The sequence below is a fragment of the Typopeltis vanoorti genome, chromosome 6, assembly GCF_054136105.1.
Source record: "Typopeltis vanoorti isolate ZY-2024b chromosome 6, IOZ_Tvanoo_1.0, whole genome shotgun sequence".
NCBI classification, from domain to species: domain Eukaryota; kingdom Metazoa; phylum Arthropoda; class Arachnida; order Uropygi; family Thelyphonidae; genus Typopeltis; species Typopeltis vanoorti.
Window position 1 is genome coordinate 84,623,270 of NC_143554.1, and position 20,795 is coordinate 84,644,064.

The window sequence follows — 20,795 nt, forward strand, 5'->3', positions numbered from 1 at the left end:
ATCTGATGGAACCTCACATTTCCTCCAACAGTTATTTATTAATTTTAAGAATCTGTGATGTAAATATTCTCTGTCATATTTCCAAAGCTCTCCATTTATGTAATCTAATTTAGTTGATTTTCTATTTTTTGATACTTTATTGCTTCTTTTAGTTCTTCCAATTTTATTTGTTCTACAACATATCAGTGTTGATTTCTTCATTATTTTCTATTATTAAATTTGGGTCATATCATAAATTCTTATAATGTTCTATCCATTGTTTCTCTTGTATTGTGTTGATTTGTGCTGTATCTCTTTCTTCGTTGTTTAATTTCCTTAATATTTTCTAGGCTATGTCTTGTCTTCCATGTATTTCTCCTTCTATTTTATTAATAAATCTGTTCCAGAATCTTGTGAGCTTTCTGTACTATGGTTTTAACTATATTTCTTTTGTTTTTATATATTTCTTCTGTTTCCTTTGTAAGTTTTTGAAGGAGTGATTTGTATACCCTTTTTTTTTATTGTCTCTTGACAAGTCTCTTGTTGAAGTGAATTAATTATGAGCTAACTGTATTTACAAAATCTAATAACATGCACAGATGTTGAGTAACAAGGCCACTGTCTGAGAATCAATATTTGTGCATGTGTATGGCATTATCTGTATTGTGAATAACGATTAGATAGGGGTGCTTAAGGGTCAAAGATGTATAACTGAGCGGAGACCTCCACATAGCCTTTAAAGGAATGCAGAGAACCGACCAGGGCTTCTGACCTAATGTCCAATTCTCACCTTCTCGTGGTGTACCATGTTGGGTATCTACCTGGATACTGAACGAACGAGGATGGGCTAGAAATTTGGGCTTTAGCCAACCAAATTGTATTCTTATTGGCTTAAACCAATATAGAAAATGATGGTACAAAATGACAAAATTTCATGACGGCTGGGGTGTTGCCCAGTTAAACAAGGCCCCCGTTGTTTTCACTAGGGAACCAGGGCGAACAGCGAAAAGTCAGCTACTGGAACAAATCTGAAAGCACACCCCAACTCAACATCACCAGAGTTAACGATCTGTACTATCAACATAAGAAGCCTGAATGGCAAAGAAATGGAGCTAGCTGAGGAATTAGATAAGTACCAGATTGATATAATAGGGGTGACTGAAACAAAAAAGACAAAAACTGGTGAGATCTTTCTGACCAATAAATACAAATGTTATATTCAGGCAATGACAATCAAGGAAAAGAAGGAGTAGCCATAGTATTCAACACTAAATACGAGGCTAATCTTCTTGAATGGCAGGCAGTCTCAAGTAGAGTAATGTGGGCAAATATCAGAATGGGGAACTGGACAATGAGACTTATTTGTGCCTATGTCCCACAGAAGGGTCTACTAAGGTAGAAGTGGAGGAATTTTTTGAGGCTCTAGAGAAAGCTACTGACACAATGAAAAAGGAAAAGTTGGTCCTTGTTGGGGATCTAAATAGCAGAGTAGGAAATGATTGTCAGACATACAAAAATGTTTTGGGAAAATTTTGAGAAAAGAGCAAAGCTAATAATAATGCAAATACCTGTTGGATTTCTGCTCAGGACATGGACTGGTTATTACTAACACCATGTTCCAACATAAAAATGTACACAAATTCACATGGAAAGAAGAGGCAAGGAATAAGAAAAGTCTCATTGACTATGTCAATGAGACTTTTGATACAACAACGTTATTGTTGATAGTGATGTTTTCAACAACGTTATTGTTGATAGTGATGTTTTCTCCCCGGTGCAGAACACCAGAGTGTACAGAGGATTTGAAATTGGAAGCAATCGCTATTTAGTCTTGAGCAGGATAAAATTGAATTTCACATTGAAAAGAATGACATGTAAGAAAGTTTTAAAGCGAATAAAAGTTGAGCAGCTCTCAGATGTGAACTGTAGACTAAAATACACAAGATTATTGAAAAAAAAACGAAAGAGTTTGAGAACAAGAACAAAATCTTGAAGAAAACCCTAATTGATTCAGCCAGAGAGGCATGTGGTGAGGTTATCTGCAAGGATAGAAAAATCAGAACTCCATGGTGGACACAGGAAGTTAAAGAGGCAGTGAAGGAAAAGAAGAAAGCATATCAAAAGTTCCTGGCAAATAAGTCTGCTTGTGCTCTTAGAGAATACAGAGACAAATAAGAAAGCTAAACACTGTGTAAAACTAGCTAAACAAAAGTCATGGGAGGACTTTGGCAAGAACATAGAAAATAAATATCAAGAAGGTGGTAAGATATTCTGGAGGTTGTTGAAGAAGCTTAGGAATGGAGGAAAGAGTGCTGTAAAAGGAGTTAGAAATGATAAAGGTGACATGAAAATGGGAGAAAAAATATTCTTGAAGTATGGAGTAATTACTTCGAAAAATTGCTAAATGAAACAAGCAGTGATAGCACAGTGGTAAAAAACACTCAACAGGCATTCAGTCAGGAATACATATTGATACTTGAAAAAGAAAAAGCCATCAAAGGCTTGAAATGTGGAAAGGCAGCAGGAGTAGATGATATTGTTGTTGATGATGTTGTTGTTGTTCCTCTGTATCGAGCCTTGATAAGACCCCATCTGGACTACTGTGGCCAGTTATGGGCACCAGGGTTTCTTCGTGATGGGGAGGAAGTGGAGAGGATCCAGAGACGAGTGACCAAGATGATAGCAGGTCTGTGGAATGAATCTTATGAGAATAGGTTGGAGATTTGTGGGTTGCAGAAATTGGTCGATAGGCGAAGGAGGGATGATATGATTGAGACATTCAAATTACTGAAGGGTTTCTATAAGATTGAGCCAGAAGATATTTTTGAAAATATGACTGGTGGTGGGAGGACTAGGGGTCATGAATGGAAGCTGGGCAAGAGCGTGGTTGACAAGGGTGTTAGAGCTAGTTTTTTTACTAAGTTTTTCACTTGGAGAGTAGTGAATGAGTGGAATAAGCTTCCAGAATCTGTTATGGGTGAATGAGTTCAAGGCAAGTTATGATAGATACTGTGTGAATGTCAAATAGTTGTTCTTGACATGATGTTAGGGCCTCCCTAGATGAGTCTGTCGACTCCTTGGAGTTGCCCGGAACAATAATAATGATGATAATAATATTCGACCAGAAATGCTGAAGTATGGTGGTATAAAAATCTTACAGTGGCTGCACTGCATAGCTCAGAAGGCCTGGACAGAGGGACGAATTCCTGATGATTGGAGTAGAGCTCTAATGGTACCCATATATAAAAAGGGAAATAAAACTGAATCTGAGAATTACAGAGGTATTGCCCTACTGAGTGTTCCAGGCAAGATTTATCCCATTGTACTTGAGAAACGGTTGAGAAGAATTGTGGAAGAAAAGCTTGGTGAAGAACACGCTGGATTCAGGCCAAATAGAGGCTGTCAGGATCAGATCTTCACTTTACGACAAATAGTTGAGAAAGCATGGGAATATAACAAAGATCTGTATTTAAGTTTTGTCGATCAGGAAAAGGCATATGATAAGGTGCCAAGAGAGAAGATATTCAATACGCTACGGGTATATGCTGTCAATGGGGCATTATATAAAGCAATACGTCATCTTTATTTGAGTTGCAAGTCAGCAGTTAGAATTGAAGGAAGTACAGGAAGATGGTTTAATGTTAAATCTGGTGTGAGACAAGGATGTACATTATCCCCTCTGTTATTCATTATCTATATTGATCACATTATGAAGGAAAGTGGTATTAAACATGATATCAGAATTGGAGATGTTAATGTCAGCTCTTTGCTTTATGCAGATGGTGTTATACTTCTAAATAAATCCACTACAAGTTTGCAAGATTCCCTGATTAAATTGAATAACTGTTGTAATAGATATGGTATGTGAAGGTCAGCAATAAAAAGACAAAGACAATGAAGATAGATAGAATGGTTGAAAATGTCAACTGTGTTTTGAATGGGGAACCTGTGGAACAAGTAAAACATTTCAGCTACTTAGACACGATTTTTAGTGAAGATGGTAAATTAAATATGGAAATAGATAACAGAATCAAAAAAGCTGGTATTGTAGGAAGTCAATTGAATAAATTCATATTGAATAAGAGAGAAATTAGTCGGAACACTAAATTAGCTGTATACAAGACAGTGGTTTGAACACTGTCTTGTATACAAGACAGTGTTCAAACCAATTTTAACTTATGGATCTGAGAGCTGGGTCAGAAGTAAAAGACTAGAGACCACAGATATGAGAGTCCTGAGAAAGATTAGAGGCGTGAACAGATGGCATCAGTTGCAATATCATATTAAAAACGAGGATATTCGGTAAGAACTTGACATTGTCAGCAGAGCTAGTCTGCTGACAGTGTCAATTGCATCTAGGAATGCGTTAGGAGAGCTAATCTCAGGTGGTATGGCCATTTGAACAGAATGGGTGAGGAAAGATTAGCAAAACAAGTGTTCTCTGCCAGGTTGGTAGGAAAATGACCCAGAGGAAGACCAAGATATAGGTGGATTGATACGGTATAAAGTGCCTTAGACAATAGAAATATAAGATCTGATAATGTTGGAGTCTTGACAAGTAACAGACTGATTTGGAGGAAAACTGTAGATAGGAAGTTAGTAATGATGTAAATTTTTCATGCAGTACTGTCATATCCTATATACCCCTTGAGAGTACATGTCAGGAATTTGATGATGATGATGTATAGTAAGTCAACACAATTTTTAATATTAGGGTTACCAGATGTCCAGAATTGGCCTGGACAGTCCAGGATTTGTAATTACACCCAGGGCTGTGTCCAGGATTGAAAAAAGTCTTGGATTTTTAAATTACCAGTGCTTATGTGCTTAATGATTAGTAATTCTCCTTGTGTGTTTGATGTTTGTGTCTGAAAAGTTCTACTACCTTTTTTTTTTTTTTTAGTTTTTGCATTTCCTACTTTACTTACTATGAGAAAGAGCAAATGTAGTTTCAGTGAAAAGTTGCAAGTTGAGTATAAGTTTTTAAAACCTTATGACAGTGATTGTGTAAATTAAAGATACCAAGAAATTATATACAGGTAGTTCCCGCTTTTACGAATTAATTGTTTCCTGGCGACCATTCGTAAAGTGGGAGTTTATTTGCCATAGAAATAATGCTACAGTGAGAGTTATGTTCATAAGAAGGAATATATAAAATGAATATTAAATCATAAAAAAAGGCTTTACTGGCCAAAAATTTACTTATTTAAAAAATAACAAATTAAAAAAGATTCTTTGAAAAAAAAAATTTGCTCATTTTTATATCACTGGGTGAATCGGCAGCCGTCGAGGTAGCAGGAGATATATTAGGAAGCTTCGGTGCATTTTTTTTCTTTCACTTCGTTTCGTTTAAAATAGCTCAATAGCGAGCAGAAGCATTATTCATTTCTTGGGAAAATTTACTAAATTGTTCATAGTCTGAATCTTGTGATTCAAAGATTGCTTGAGCTTTTTTGAGAAGTTTAAATGCTACTTCTAGCTTTTAAAAGTGAAAACTGAGATGGTGCTTCATATTCATTATCTTCTTTATCTTTTTTTCTTTGTTTATTTCATGTTCTTCTAATTCATGGAGATCATTGGCTGAGAGTTCCATTGTCTGAGATTGAAGCAGATCATTAACATCACCTTCTGAAACTTCCATTTGCAGCTGGTTAGCCATACCTAAGATCGCTTGAGTTTAGAATTCACAATCTTTGTTGGGTCTTCAAAGCCTTCAAAATTATTATTAAACTGAGGACAAAGTAGTTTATGCCATGCTCCTTTCATAGTTTTTTTTGGAAACTTTTTTTCCCTCTAACGTAATTGCTTTTTTTTGTTTCTTTTGCTCATTTTCTGGTTTTGCACTGTTGAATCTTTTTGACATTGTTGGAAAAGTGAAAGGGTTATAGATAAAAAGAAAACAAAATAAAAAAATCAGGTGTAATTGATTCATATTCATTATCTTCTTTATCTTTTTCTTCTTCGTTTCTTTCATGTTTCTCTAATTCAAGAAGATCATTGGCCGAGAGAAATTCGAAGAAAACTAGGAATAACACACTCGCATTGCCAAGATTCATGGTTATTGAGGCTCGTTCTAACTGATCATTATGTCATTACGTACTGCATAATACTCCGTACATGCCCCTAATTGCCTTCGCTGTGCACAGCGAAGGCAATTAGTGTAAGCAAACAAAGTTTGCACCTAAAGTAACTTCAGGACTGGGCAACTCATATAAAGAAGCTAATGACTTCACATCACTTTCCCTGGTATCCAATAATGCAAAGCACATATCCTTATGGACATGTATAATGCTATGCATTATGGGAAGGGTCACTATCCAGACCGGTTTCAACCTTTATTGAGGGCTCATCAGTGGGAGGCAAACCCAGAAGTGATACCAATGTTGAAGTAATGTAGAAGTATATAATTATGTACTTATTACTATAAGTATATTAGTATAAATAGTAATAGGAAGTAATGCATAAATCAAGTATATAATTTCCTGGTATCTTTAATTTATAGTATAACTAAGTGGAAACTTAGTTATACTATAAATTAACTAAGTTTAATAGCGATATGACATAGTATAACTATGTGATATCACTATTAAAAACTTTCAACATCTGTCTCTAATCCAGCATATTTTAGTAATAAGGTGTGACACCTTTTGGCTACTCGTATATGAAAATGTGACTTCTACATTACTTCAACATTGGAATCTTTTGGGTCTGGCTCCCACTGATGAGACTTCGATAAATGTCAAAACCGGTCTGGGTAGTACCCTTCCCATAATGTATAGCATTATACATGTCCATAAGGATATGTGCTTTGTATTATGGGATACCAAGGCAAGTGATATGAAATCATTAGCCTCTATATATGAGTTGTCCAGTCCTGAAGTTACTTCAGGTGCAAACTTTTTGCTTACACTTGGATAAAGGATTAAACCAAGTATATAATTTCTTGGTATCTTTAATTTATACTATAACCAAGTGGAAAAACTTCTAACAGTGATTGTGTAAATTGCACATTGTGTAATGGAGACTTCTCAGTTGCACACAAGGGAAGAGATGATATTGAAGATTATATAAAAAGTGCTAAACACGAGTGCAGTAAGTAGTGTTTCATCTTTTAATATTTCTGCTTATTTGAAATCAACAGATGCTGTTGATGACCTTAAATGTACTGCTAAAGAAGCTGTATTCACTTATCATTCTGAAATCTGTTTCAAGATATCAGCCATACACGTAAGTTAATTAAAAAGTTATTCGAACCAATCTTTTTAGCTTCTCACACAAAAACTGAAGCGATAATTATAAATGTGATATCGCTATTAATTTTCAATGAAATGTTGGATGCTTAAAACCTGTTAGTTACATTACTGTAACAATTGATAGTTCAAATCATAAAGACATAAAACTAGTCCCTATAGTGTTTCAGTACTTTACTTTAGATCATGGATTCAGATAAAACTCCTACATTTTGAAGATGTACCAGGAGAAACTTCAGACATATTGTGTGATTATCTTTTGAAAAATGTCAAATACTCTCTTGATAAAAAGGTGATATGTTACTGCACTGAAAATTGTGCAGTAACATATCATATACACCCTCTGTCATGCATGGGCGTATAAGTCATTGGCTTTCTTAACATTGAAATACATTTTCTTGAAGTGTCCTGAATTATCTTTCCTAAAATATGATAACCCTATTCAATATCTGTGTAGATTACAGATGATGTTGTAAACTGTGTATTAATGCATTTTGTTAAACTTAAAGCTGATTGTATATGTTCTAAATATTTCTTCTTAACAATAAGAAAAAGTTATTCCTAAGTATAATTTTAATAGTTTTTTCCATTTCTCTTGTTGTAATAGTTGATACAAGGTCTCCATTATTTACACAAAGTAAAACAGATAATTCATAGAGATCTAACTCCACACAATATATTAATTGGAGAAAGAGACAAGGTTACTATTAGTAAGTTGTTTCACTTCCTTATTATTTGTAAGGTGACTAAGAACATTAAAATCATTGGAAAATTTGTGTTGCAGTCAACTCTCATTATAGCAAATACTGTCATAACAAACTTATTCATTATAACAAACTACTGATAAGACCAGTGGTGCACCCAGAGATTTGGGGGGGGGGGCAAAGGGGATTTCCCCCCCAAGTAAAAAAAAACTAGAAAATTTTCCAAACATTTTTTCCTAATTAAAATTATTATTTTTTAAATTTATGTTGTGTCGTGTCTTCTATTTCTATACTAATTATGAATTAGCGATCATTGCAGATGCTCAGTCATTAGGTCATATAAGATGCGTAGTTTGTTATTCTCAAACCATCTATTCAACTCCCACCCCCCAGATTAAATCCTGAGTGCATTACTGGATAAGATCCAACCAATTCCATAGGTAAAATGCTGTATTAAAGGAAATTCAATATTGCAAACTATTCCTGTTGGTGCTAAAAGTTTGCTATAATAAGAGACAACTGTATTTACATGATAATTCACCTAATAGGTGTGTGTGTGAAAAGTGTAACTAAAAGAGAGGTACAACATAAGATATAGAATTAAGTTCAAAGGGTTTATTTATGTATTTATTATTTTAATCCACATAGAACTTCAGAAAAAATTTATATAAGATACCTTCTTTAATGATGTTTTGTTTAATGGCAGTTTGATGATTTAATGACATTCAATTTCAGTCATCTCCCTCCCCCCCCTTTTTTTTAATTTGTTAATGACTTCAGGTTTTCAGTCTGGTATGGATGCTCGGACATTGATTATCACTTGTGTTGATGTTTAGTGGAGAAAAAGCATGTATAGAGATAATAATTATGAGCTAAATAGATAAATTATTATATCAATATTTCACCTTGGCCACCAAGACATTATCGTGGATACAAAGAAATGCACTAAGCATGTGCATGCAGGCACACCAACTGGAAGGCAGACTTAGTGAGAGGATCCTATAGTCTCACTCAGTTTGTGTTTGCCTTCCTGCTGGTGTTGCCTGCATGCACTTGCTTAGTGCATTTCTTTTTACCCATGTCTTGGTGGCCAATGTAAAATATTGGTAAATTAATTTATTATCTAAATAAATTTAGTTAGTAATTATTATCTCTTTGTGTTTTTTACACTAACCAACATGACTGATTTCAGCTTTTGGATATTATGACACCAGAATCTATTGAAAAATAGCAATTTACCTAAACAGAGAAGCAAACTTTTTTTAACACCTTCATAATTATTATTTATATTGGAGTTATCCAAAAATTTTTGAGTGGATAGATAAATAATCTCGCACACCTTTTCTGAGTCACTGCTTTTATTTCCACATGCTTCATTATTCCTCATTTCTTTAGTTGTATTATTATTTATAAACATTTATTTTCAATTCCACGTTTGAAATTATATTTTGACCTCCAAATTGCATACCAAAGCTGTTCAAGAGAAGCAAACATGTCACAGTTGTCTCAATAAAATCTCTCCCTTCCTTTTCTGCCTATGCTTAAAACTCCGAAATAATTGCAATCAAATAATCAACATATCTGAAAATGATTTTAAACTAATCATAAATAGAATGCTTGTATCTTGCCTAACTTGTCCATACACAGCAGCATGTTACAGATTTTCACCTTGTCATGAGTGACTTCAATTGTTTTAAAAAAAAAAATGGCAGTCTGTGCTTTCTGTTGTATTTCGAAACCTATTTCAGATGTAGAAGGGCATGTTTGACCAGCACTCCTTAGATTTCTTTTGAAAAGTGGATGGTTCTGTTGCACTGAAAACAGAATTTTATAACTTCTTCCTTTTCCTCTGGTCATGAAATGATAATCTTGGCAAATGTCCTCCTACTATTCCATATTCATAACATTTGACCCCCCCCCTTTGATTTTTCTCCAGAAGGACATCATCTGTTTGGAAACTAGTATAGAAACAAACTATTTCCTAAGAAGGAATAGTTTGTTTCTATACTAGTAAGTTTCTATATAAGGATGGCAAATCCTTACCATCAGATTACTCTCATGCTCTCTCACTTCATTTATTCTGTAGTATCCAGAACCTCTCAGCTACTAACTAATCTCCATTATAGGTTCTATTAGAACCAAACTAACAGAAGTACTATAAAATGTGACTCGACATCCTAATTTTTGTAATATATCAGTGTTCTGCAGCCTAATAAACAATCTTACTTAGCTCAACAACAACACTGATATATTACAAAAATTATGATAGTTTGAGGATTGGATGGAGCATTACTGTTCATATTAAGGAAGTTTATGAAATCACTAGCAGTGTTCTTAATTCCAAGTTATTTAATGAGCTTCTTGCACTAGGAAGAATTTCTGAAGGAGAGAGAGAGAGAGAGGGGGGAAATAAGATACTACATAATGCTGGGGAGATCCTGATTGGATGTGATAAACTGTAGGCCAGTTTGTATGCCAGGTGAGTGTAATGAAGTTGCTGGAGAGGCTGGTTAGAGATAATGTGTGTGTATATATATATATATATATATATATATACATACATATCAACAAATTTTTCTTATTTGTGAGAGGGTCTCTAAGTTTACTTTTGCTGTTTCACACCTTTCAGAACTAAGCATAATTTCACTAGAACTAATCCACCATGGAAATGCTTTAAAAAAAACTTAACGAAGTTTAATACATGTGCAAGACTGCAGAGTTCCATGATTGGTACGTCAATTAAGTCTATCTTATGCAATTATTTTGTATGGAAACATGTGCAGAGAGAGAGAAAAGGGAACTTTCATCAGTAAAGAGATAGATGAAAGCTGTGTTTTTTTGCACAAAGGTATATATACGAAAGAGGAGGGGAGACTCACTTAAGAAAGTTAGAGAAAACAGTTGTGTATAATTAGTTATAAGCGATCAGTCTGCTATGCTGTTCAAAATTCATTTAGAACAAAAAATGAATTTTGTGGATATAATCCAGAAATCCAGTAATATATATGTAGAAAGTATTTTACCTTGGGTATAATAAATGTTAAAAAATACCAAGCAATTTAAACCTGGTTTTACTCCATTTCCCAAGTAAGCAAACAGACAAACAAGTCAAGTTTGCACCTGCAAGTGATGCAACTCTAGCTGATCCTACAGGTAGTGCAAGACTAAGGCAACTCGTGGTAAAGGTGGCATAAGCTCTGGAGTAAAACCAGGTTTAAATTGCTTGGTATTTTTTAACCCAAGGTAAAATACTTTCTACATTTATATCTCCTCCAGAGATTTTTATTTAATAAGGTTAAAACACCTTATGGTAACTTGTTCTGGTAAAATACTTATAAGCTCTGTATTACTAAAATCTTGGTATTTCTAGCCTGGCTCCCACTGATGAGACCTCAATAAAGGTCGAAACTAACAGAACGGTCTGGGTAGTGGCCCCTTGCCTTTAATACAAAACATCATGCATCCCCCTTCTTGGAGATGTGTTTTGGCATTAAGGGTAAATATTAAGATTAGCGATCAGAGCTTATGCCACCTTTACCACGAGTTGCCTTGGTCTTGCACTACCTGTAGGATCAGCTAGACTTGCATCACTTGCAGGCACAAACTTGACTTGTTTGTCTGTTTTCTTACTTGGGAAATGGAGTAAAACCAGGTTTAAATTGCTTGGTATTTTTTAACATATATATATATATAGTGATCCAGAAAAGAATGGAACAGTCTCAGTTGTATACAGAACAGAAGTGCTGTTTTTGTGAAACTTTGTAGAGTATAAGTAATGCAATGATAATAAGAGAAAGACTTTAAAGTCTAGTCTGTAAACCTCATGTTGGTTGTTTATTTAAATTGATTTATTTGAAGGAATCTCTTCATTTAAAAGTTAGTACCAAAAGAATGGAAATTCATAAATTATTGGGAGAATTTCATGTGACACAAGACCACATTTATTGTGAAAATTAATTTAAACTTTATACTGAGAAAAGAATTCCTGCAAATAAGTAGTGTAGTCTTGTTAATTTATGTGTGAAGATGCATAAGATAAAATGAAAAGAATATCAAGAAAGATTTCAGTCATCATCAGTTCCTGCTTTCAAGCAATTTACAGGATTCTCTTAGAATACTACCACATTATTACTAGCCTCCTATCAATAATTTTCTTCTAAATCATTCTAATCTGTCATTTGTGAGGACTCCAGTGTTGTCATATTTTGCATTTTGGTCTTCTAAACTACTAACTGCATGAATCCACCACATAAAAGATCTTGATAGATTTTGGCCAGTTTCTCTGATAATTCCTTATAAATTTATTTGGTTTGACTCTCTGCCCCACCAGATTTGTTTATTCTGTTGTCTATTTTTCCATATTTAATTTGCTATCTACAATAAAAATGAAGCCAGAAATAGTGAAATATTATACTTGCTTTACTCCGTGCAATTGATGTTTTCCATCTTCTGTCCATTTTCATAGTTTTATCTTTTTTTGTTCATGATTTTGTTATAGCATTCATTCAGTTTAGTTTGAGTTCTAGAAACTTGTACAAGATTGTTTACATTATCCATATAAATAGAGTTAAATAGTCCGATTTCAATATCAGATTAATGGCACTTCATAATGTGATCTACATAGATGATGATTAAGCATGAAGATAGTGTGTACCCATGTCTTACAGAAGATGATTTGATTTTACTTGAAATCATCTTCCTATACATCCTCCAATTCTGAGACTTAACAAGTATAAACTATATACTGCTCTGTATGATATATCATTTATGAACATATAAATGTAGATTTTAAACAGATTTTCTCATACCATTTTATCATGCAAATTACAAAGCTTTTATTCAGATATTCTCATGATTTCTCAGCTATTTATCAAAAATAAAAAGCTAATCTTGATGACAAACCCTTATTTTTCCTGAACCTAGCTTATTTTTGAGGTTGTTTGAAAGTCATATTTTCATATACAAGTATCTCTAATCCAAAGTATTTTAATAATAAAGTGTGACACTGTTTGGCTACTTGACTTCTGCATTACTTCAACCTTGGTATCACTTCTGAGTCTGGCTCCCACTGATGAGACCTCAATAAAGGTTGAAACCAGTCTGGGTAGTGATCCTTCCCATAATGCATAGCATTATACATGTCTGTAAAGATATGTGCTTTGCATTATGGGATACTAAGGCAAGTGATGTGAAGTCATTAGCTTCTTTATACGAGTTGCCCAGTCCTGAAATTACTTCAAGTGCAAACTTTTTTGCTTGCACATGGATTAAACGAAGAATATAATTTCTTGGCATCTTTAATTTATACTGTAGCCATTTAGGCATTTTTAGGAATGATGATAGATTAAATATGGAAATAAACAACAGAATAAGCAAAGTTGGTTTGATGGGAAAGCAAATGTATAAATTTATGCAAAATCAGAGAGAACTTAGTCAAAAACACTAAACTAACTAACTGTATATAAAACTGTGTTGAAATCATCGTTAACTTCTGTACCAAGCCTTGATAAGACCTCGTCTCGACTACTGTGCCCAGATTTGGTCACCTAGGTTTCTTCTTGATGGGGAGGAGGTGGAGAGGATCCAGAGGCGAGTGACCAAGATGATAGCAGGTCTATGGAATGAACCTTATGAGAACAGGTTGAAGATTTGTGGGTTGCAGAAATTAGTTGATAGGCAGAAAAGGGGAGATATGATTGAGACGTTCAAATTGCTAAAGAGTTTCTATATAATTAATTCAGAGGATATTTTTGAGATCAGGACTGGTGGTGGGAGAACTAGGGGACACCTATGGAAGCTGGGCAAGAGTGTGGTTAGCAAGGGTGTTAGAGCTGGGTTCTTTACTTTTAGAGTGGTAAATGAGTGGAATAAGCTGCCAGAGTCTGTTATGGGTGCTATGACGGTGAGTGAGTTCAAGGCAAGGTATGATAGATACTGTGAGAATGTCGTATAATTGTGTGGACATGATGTTTAGGGCCTCCCTCGATAAGTCTAAGGACTCCCGGGAGTCGCCCGTAATAATAACAATAATAAAAAAAAAAAACTTCATATGGATCTGAGTGCTGGGTTAGAAGTTAAACAGTTGATCAAAGACTAGAGACCACAGATATATAAGAGTTCTGATTAAAATCAAGGAAGTGAACAGATGACATTGATAGCAGAACCACATTAAAAATGAAGATATTAAAAGTTTATTTTGCACTTGGTTAGACTATAATAAATACAGTTTAATCCTTTATTCAAGTGTGAGCAAACAAAATTTGCACTTGAAAATATCTTCAGGACTGAGGAAAGGTAATGAAACACCGAGCAACTTGGAGCAAAGGTGGACCATGCTATCACTCCTATCTCAGTATCTCCCATAATGCAAAACACATCTCCTTGTGGATATGTATAATGTTATGCATCAAGGGAAGGGCTACTACCCAGACCGGTTTTGACCTTTATTGAGGTCTCGTCAGTGGGAGCCAGGCCCAGAGGTGGAGATACCAAGGCAGAAGCAATGGAGAGGTCATCTTTGCAAAATAAACTTTCAACATCTTTCTCTAAATCCAGAGTAATTTAATAATAAGGTGGCACACCTTTTGGCAACTCCTATAGGTAAAGATGACCTCTCCATTGCTTCTGCCTTGGTATCTCCACCTCTGGGCCTGGCTCCCACTGGCGAGACCTCAATAAAGGTTGAAACCGGTCTGGGTAGTGGCCCTTCCCTTAATGCATAACATTATACATATCTGCAAGGAGATGTGTTTTGCATTATGGGAGATGATAGCTTGGTGGAGTGATGATAGCTTGGTCCACCTTTGCTCCAAGTTGCCTGGTGTTGCACTACCTTTCCTCAGTCTTGAAGATATTTTCAGGCACAAACTTTGTTTACTCACACTTGGATAAAAGATTAAACTGAATTTATTATGAAGATATTAGGAAGTGGCTTGATATTAGCATTGAAGAATGTGTAAGCATAGCTCATCTGTGGTGGTGTTATCATTTAAACAGAACAGGAATAGAAAGATTATCATCATAGGTGTTAGATGCCAAGATGCAGGAAAAATATCCTGAGAAAGAATGAGATCTAGATGGATTGATGCAATTAGAAGTAACCTATAAGACTGAAATATGAGATCTGACAAATAGACGATTAATTTGGAGGAAACTTTCTGATAGGTTAATAATAATGTAAACCCTATCATGTAGTGCTATCATAGTTTCATGTGTACCCTTGAGGATACATATCTCAAATTTGATTATGTTATATGTGTTTCTTCAATGAATGGAAAGCCCACCTGTATGCCTAACAGTGATGCGATATCTGCTATACAGATAGATTCAGGCACCTAGTTTCTAGGGTTATAGATATCACTCATGAAAACATAAAGAGATTTAGTACTAGCGAGGGTATTACAATTGATGTCTTGTTCCTGGTATGCACAATGAGATTTTTATTTATAATGTTTTGATCTATTAAGTCCAAAGTTGATATTTTAAAACTTCATTAACTTCATTTTCTTGAATTGCACAGCTAGACTGTATCATCAGTTAGCTCTGTAAAAGCCATTCCTTACTTTAATGATCCTTGAAGCCAGATTTAATATGGGTGGTGTGTGGGTGGGTGGGGTTACAGTAGCTCCTTCCTGGTCTAAATCTAGTATGTTCTCATATAGGGAAGTTGCAGGATTTTTTTCATCACACAGAACTGGCAACAGCTCCGAAGATATGCAGCTAACGAACATAATATACTGGCTGTGATTCCAAACAATAACATCCAGCCTGTTCCAAGTAGAAGTGTAATCAAGGGGGGGGGGGTCTTATTCAATGAGAGGAGATATTCCCTGTAGGAACTTATGAGAAGTATATGACAGGAATTTATAATCTTCCATAGTTTTTCAAGTTTCATAATTTCTGAAAGGTCACCACTTTAGATTTTTATCAGATGTTTGGAAGTATTGCTGCCGATAGCAAATATAGCTCTAAAAGGATTTTCTAATGGCACTTGTAACATAGTAAGATTATTAGACATACATATTCAAAAGAAGAAAAAATAATAATTTTTTTATTATTATTGGCCAGAAATTAATAGGCCATCAGTGCATTAGCATAATCACAAGGTGAAACTAGAACAAAGAACATTAATAATATTTACAGAGCTGAGCCACATACCAGAATGCCACCATATAGGTGGTTACAAAATTTGCAATAATAATAAAAAAAATTATTCATTATTATTGTGGAATACTTGTGTCTAATAACATAGCTATGAAAGGTGGCTATCTAGGAACAGTCTTTGGATACTTCAGTAACTCTGGAGGAATGTTGAAATTCTCTTGCAAGTCTCTTCAACTTCTTATGTCTATGTAGCACTTATTAAGATAGAGTAAGGTATGCCTGTTTTACTGCAGGCTTCAAATAATGCTCACCCTCCATTTAATTGCTGGTCTCTCTAAATACAGCCTCTAAGTGTAGCAATCTTCAGTTTTAGTAAATATTCTCATAATTTCCTACTTGGTAAAATCCAGATTTCTCAGAGTTTCTCATAATAAACTTACTCTCTTACATCTAAGAGAGTAGAACAACATGACACATTCCTTTCAGTATGAAAATCTTTGGTTTTATTCCTGTCTAGTATGTGAGCAACTTTATTTTATTTTTTATGTTGATCCCATACATGAGAGGTCAAAAGACCTATACGCACATCAGTACTGTGAGTGGGATGCAGTTGAGGACTGAGATAAAGCTTATTGGTGTTTTTTTGTGAAAAGATTGAAGAGTTGGGTGCAACAGAAATTGGAGAAATGATGACTGCCAGTTCAGTGGAGCAGTGGACCATAGAGGTACTAGTAGAATAGAAGAACAGTGCTGCGAAACATTGCATCTGTGAGATAGAGATTGAAGTGAATCTGTAAGAAAGGGATCTTCTATGATCTGAATTGCTCTCCTCTGACAGTATCAAGAATTTTTAGGGAAGTTTCAGGTGCACTATCCCAGACATGTAAACAGTGTTCTAAGGATATGTGGATTTGGGATTTGTATGTAGTTAAGAGTTAGTTGGCTGTAAAAATAGCATTTTGAACAAAAGAGAATTTGTACTTTTTTGGATGCTGGGGAAGCTATTCATGTGTTTATGCCAGGAGAAACTGGAGGTAAATGTTAGTCTAAGCAAAGAGATCTGATCTTGTCTAGTGATTTGTGGTGTATTACTAAGAGTAAAGGGTGGGTGATCTGAGATCTCTTTCACTCTTTTGAGCCTTCCTCTATATTGCTTTCTATCAGTCCTAATTTTGAATGCATGTTTAGTCATTCTGGTCTCATCCATTCTCTTCACATGCCCAAGCCATCTCTATATGGAAGCTCTGACTTCATCACAAATAAATCAGATTTCATCTGATCTATTTATACATAGATTGAAAAAAAAAATTGAAATGTGCAGATAAGCAATGATACATTGCATTTACTCATTTCAAGATCATACCATTTCTGTTGATCCCTCCCAATAATCATATTGCAGTTCTTCATACACATCAGAAATGTATGCTGTGCAAGGCAGTATATGCTGCCTTATTGAGAAATAATTTCACACAAGTAAGTATTGTTTTTTTATTTACATTGTTGAAATCTTCATTGCTGTTCTGATACAAATTATCTAACATATACAAAACATGATGAAACATTTCTCCATGAGTAGTTTTCCCTTTGTATTAGCCATCTTTCTGAGATGGACCTGGAAATTTTTAAATGATTTTTCTGAATTCATGTCCAGTTGGAGAATCATCCTGAAAGTTTAAAGTCTTATAAGTCAATAATGTCATCATAAGTTGCTAGATTTTATATTTTTTAGCCACCATTTACCATGTAATGGTAAATTACTGTAATGGCCGCTATTTAACATGCTCCTGAAGCATCATCCGTATTTAATATGAGCATCTTACCCTTTTGTGTGTGTGTGTGTGTGTGTGTGTGTGTGTGTGTGTGTGTGTGTGTGTGTGTGTGTGTGTGTGTGTGTGTGTGTGTAATCATTTTCATTTCCTGGTTGTTTATTAACAAAAAGATAATAATATTCAGTATTGATTTATAGTCAAACAGCATAATATTCCTTATCTTTGAAACTTAGTGTTTTGAAAAAGACTAAGCACTTAATTATTATTATTATTATTATTCAGGCCTCCATGGAGTCAAAAGCCTCATCGTGGGAGGTCCTTTCTAAGAAACAGTCTATCAAGACTCATCAGGGTGAGGTCCCCCCTAAAAAAACACAAAGTCTCTCATACCACTCCTTAAACTCATTGACCGTTCTTGCTCTCACCACTCCATCAGGCAATGCATTCCATGGTTCAACCACCCTCCATGCAAAGAAACCACTCCTCACCCTCTTGCTCACAGTTTCCTTTCGTAACTTCCAGGGATAGCCTCTTGTCATCACTCCTTCCCACTGTTCAACCAAGCGAAAGAACTCCCCAGTGTCAACCCTGTAACGACCTCTCAACAATTTAAAAGCATCAATCATATCACCTCTTCTTCTTCTATCCACCAAACTCTGCAGTCCACATTCCCTCAGCCGATCCTCATAACTATCCTTGTACAGTCCTGAAACCATCTTTGTATCCTTTCCACAGTTAATTTATCCCCTTCAAATCCTGGGGACTAAATCTGAGAACAATAGTCCAAGTGTGGTCTGATCAGAGACTTATACAACGGAATGACAACCCTCTTATCTCTGCAGGTCAGTGTCCTTCTCATAATTGCAGCAATCCTCTGTGTTACCTTCACCACCTTTGCAATATGTCCCCTAAACTTCAGGTTTCTATCAATCATCAACCCCAGATCTCTTGTCTCCCCTACTTCCTCCAGTATAACTCCTCCCATAGAGTATGCAGCAGTGTCCCATCGATGTTTCCCAAACCTCAAGACCTTACAAAGATAATAAGCCGAAAGGCTATTTTACCGGCGAAATTGTTAATTAAGAGGGAGATGTTAAATCCCGTTTTATTTTATAGCCAGGTACGAAACTCGGGTTGAAATCCATCGACATCCGTAGAGTTTCAATGCCGAAAAAACTATCGGCAGAACCAAGTGTAAATGATCACTTGGATAGTACAACACCAGGGCAACTCCATGCAAAGATGGAGCAAGCCCCCTCACTAACTTTAATATTCTTTCATAATGTAAAACCCAGCTCCTAAGAGATGTAAATATATTGTTTTACATTATGAGAAATAGGTCACTACCCAGACTGGTTTCAACCTTTTTTGAGGTCTCATCATAAAATGGGATTTAACATCTCCCTCTTAATTAACTCAAGACCTTACATTTTGCTGCATTAAACTGACCTCCCCCATTCATTTGCCCATCTATCTAGCTTATTCAAATCCTCTTGCAGGGCTGCTGCATCTGCACTATTACTAATAATCCTTACCAGCTTCGCATCATTTGCAAACAACTGAATATCCCCTTGCAATCTACTGACAATGTCATTGATATAAAGGTTAAACAATATAGGTCCCAGTACTGAACCCTGTGGGACCCCACTTGTAACCCTCTGCTTCCTTGAAAGTGCCCCACCATACACAACTCTCTACCTATCGGACAGCCAATACTGAATCCAGTTGACCAATCTGACATCCAGACCCATGTGCTGCAACTTAAATATCAGCTTATCATGTGGCACCCTGTCAAATGCCTTTGCTAAGTCTAAGAAAATGGCAGTATATGCCTTTACCTCATCTAAGGCTCTTGTAACTTATCATAAAAGGCTAGCATATTGCTAAAACAAGAGCACCCCTTCACAAATCCATGTTGACTCTCACAGATAACATTACCCTCATCTGCCCAATGCTGATTACGGACCTTCATTACTTTCTCCAAGATCTTACTAACCACTGATGACACACAAACTGGCCTATAATTAGACACTTCCAGTCTGCTACCACCCTTATGCAATGGCACCATCTTACCTTCCTTCCATTCCGTGGGCACCTTTCCTTCAGCCAGACTTGACTTTCATTGAAAAGCCAGGTCAAAGGCACTGTCAGTTCCCTAGCACATTCTCACAAAACCCGTGGTGAAATTACCATCCAGTCCCACAGCTTTTCTGACATCCAGAGTACTCAGTATTTGAAACACACTCTCCTCCTGTACCTCTAAACCTCGAACCTGCCCAATCCCTCTAGCATTAATACTGACTCCTCCAGGATGAAATACTCCAATAAAGTGTTCATTGAATAATTCCACTATGTCCTCTGCATCAGTCACTCTATTCCCATTTTTATCCTACGATATCATTCTTCCACAGTCATTTCTCCTCCTACTGGCCACATATCTAAAAAATTCCCTAGGATTTTCTTTGGATCTTAGGGCCAATCTCCTCTCATATTCCAGTTTTGTCTTCCTTACCATACTAGTCACTCTTCTGGCCTGTGTCTTATACTCTTCATGCATCTTCTCTTCACCTGTCTCCTTATATCTCTTCCATAGCCTCTTTTTTCACATGCAATTCCTGTTTAATATTGTTTGTCATCCACTTTACTCCAAATTTTGTCCTCTTGTTCACTCGTGGTATACAACTTGCCATTGCTGCTAACAAATATTCTTTCATAATTTCCCACGCACTAATGATATCCCAGCCTTCCAATTTCTCCCTCCATGAAACTTCCCCGAGTTGACATCTTAAACTATTATAATCACCTGCCTTATAATTCCACATACGTTCCCATCTCTTTGATATTCCTGCATGTCTATTCATTTTCCAAATCAAAACCATATGGTCTCTCCAACTGGTGGGAAGAGAATATAACCTTCCATATAAGAATTGCACTGCTTAAAAAATCATGAACTCTATTTAGGACCCTAAATAGAGGACCTTCCATAAGCT

The 20,795-nt window shown here is 35.6% G+C and overlaps 1 protein-coding gene across 2 annotated transcripts in view; it reads left to right on the forward strand.

The window, feature by feature from the left end:
* The window catches only part of LOC150105647 (serine/threonine-protein kinase Nek10-like), a 268,426-nt gene that overhangs the window by 156,315 nt on the left and 91,316 nt on the right, over positions 1-20,795 (forward strand). For both annotated transcript variants that reach the window (XM_090394286.1, XM_090394287.1), the window contains exon 20: positions 7,837-7,939. In XM_090394286.1, coding sequence (XP_090250412.1) covers positions 7,837-7,939 — 103 coding nt within the window. The remainder of the gene's footprint in view (positions 1-7,836; positions 7,940-20,795) is intronic.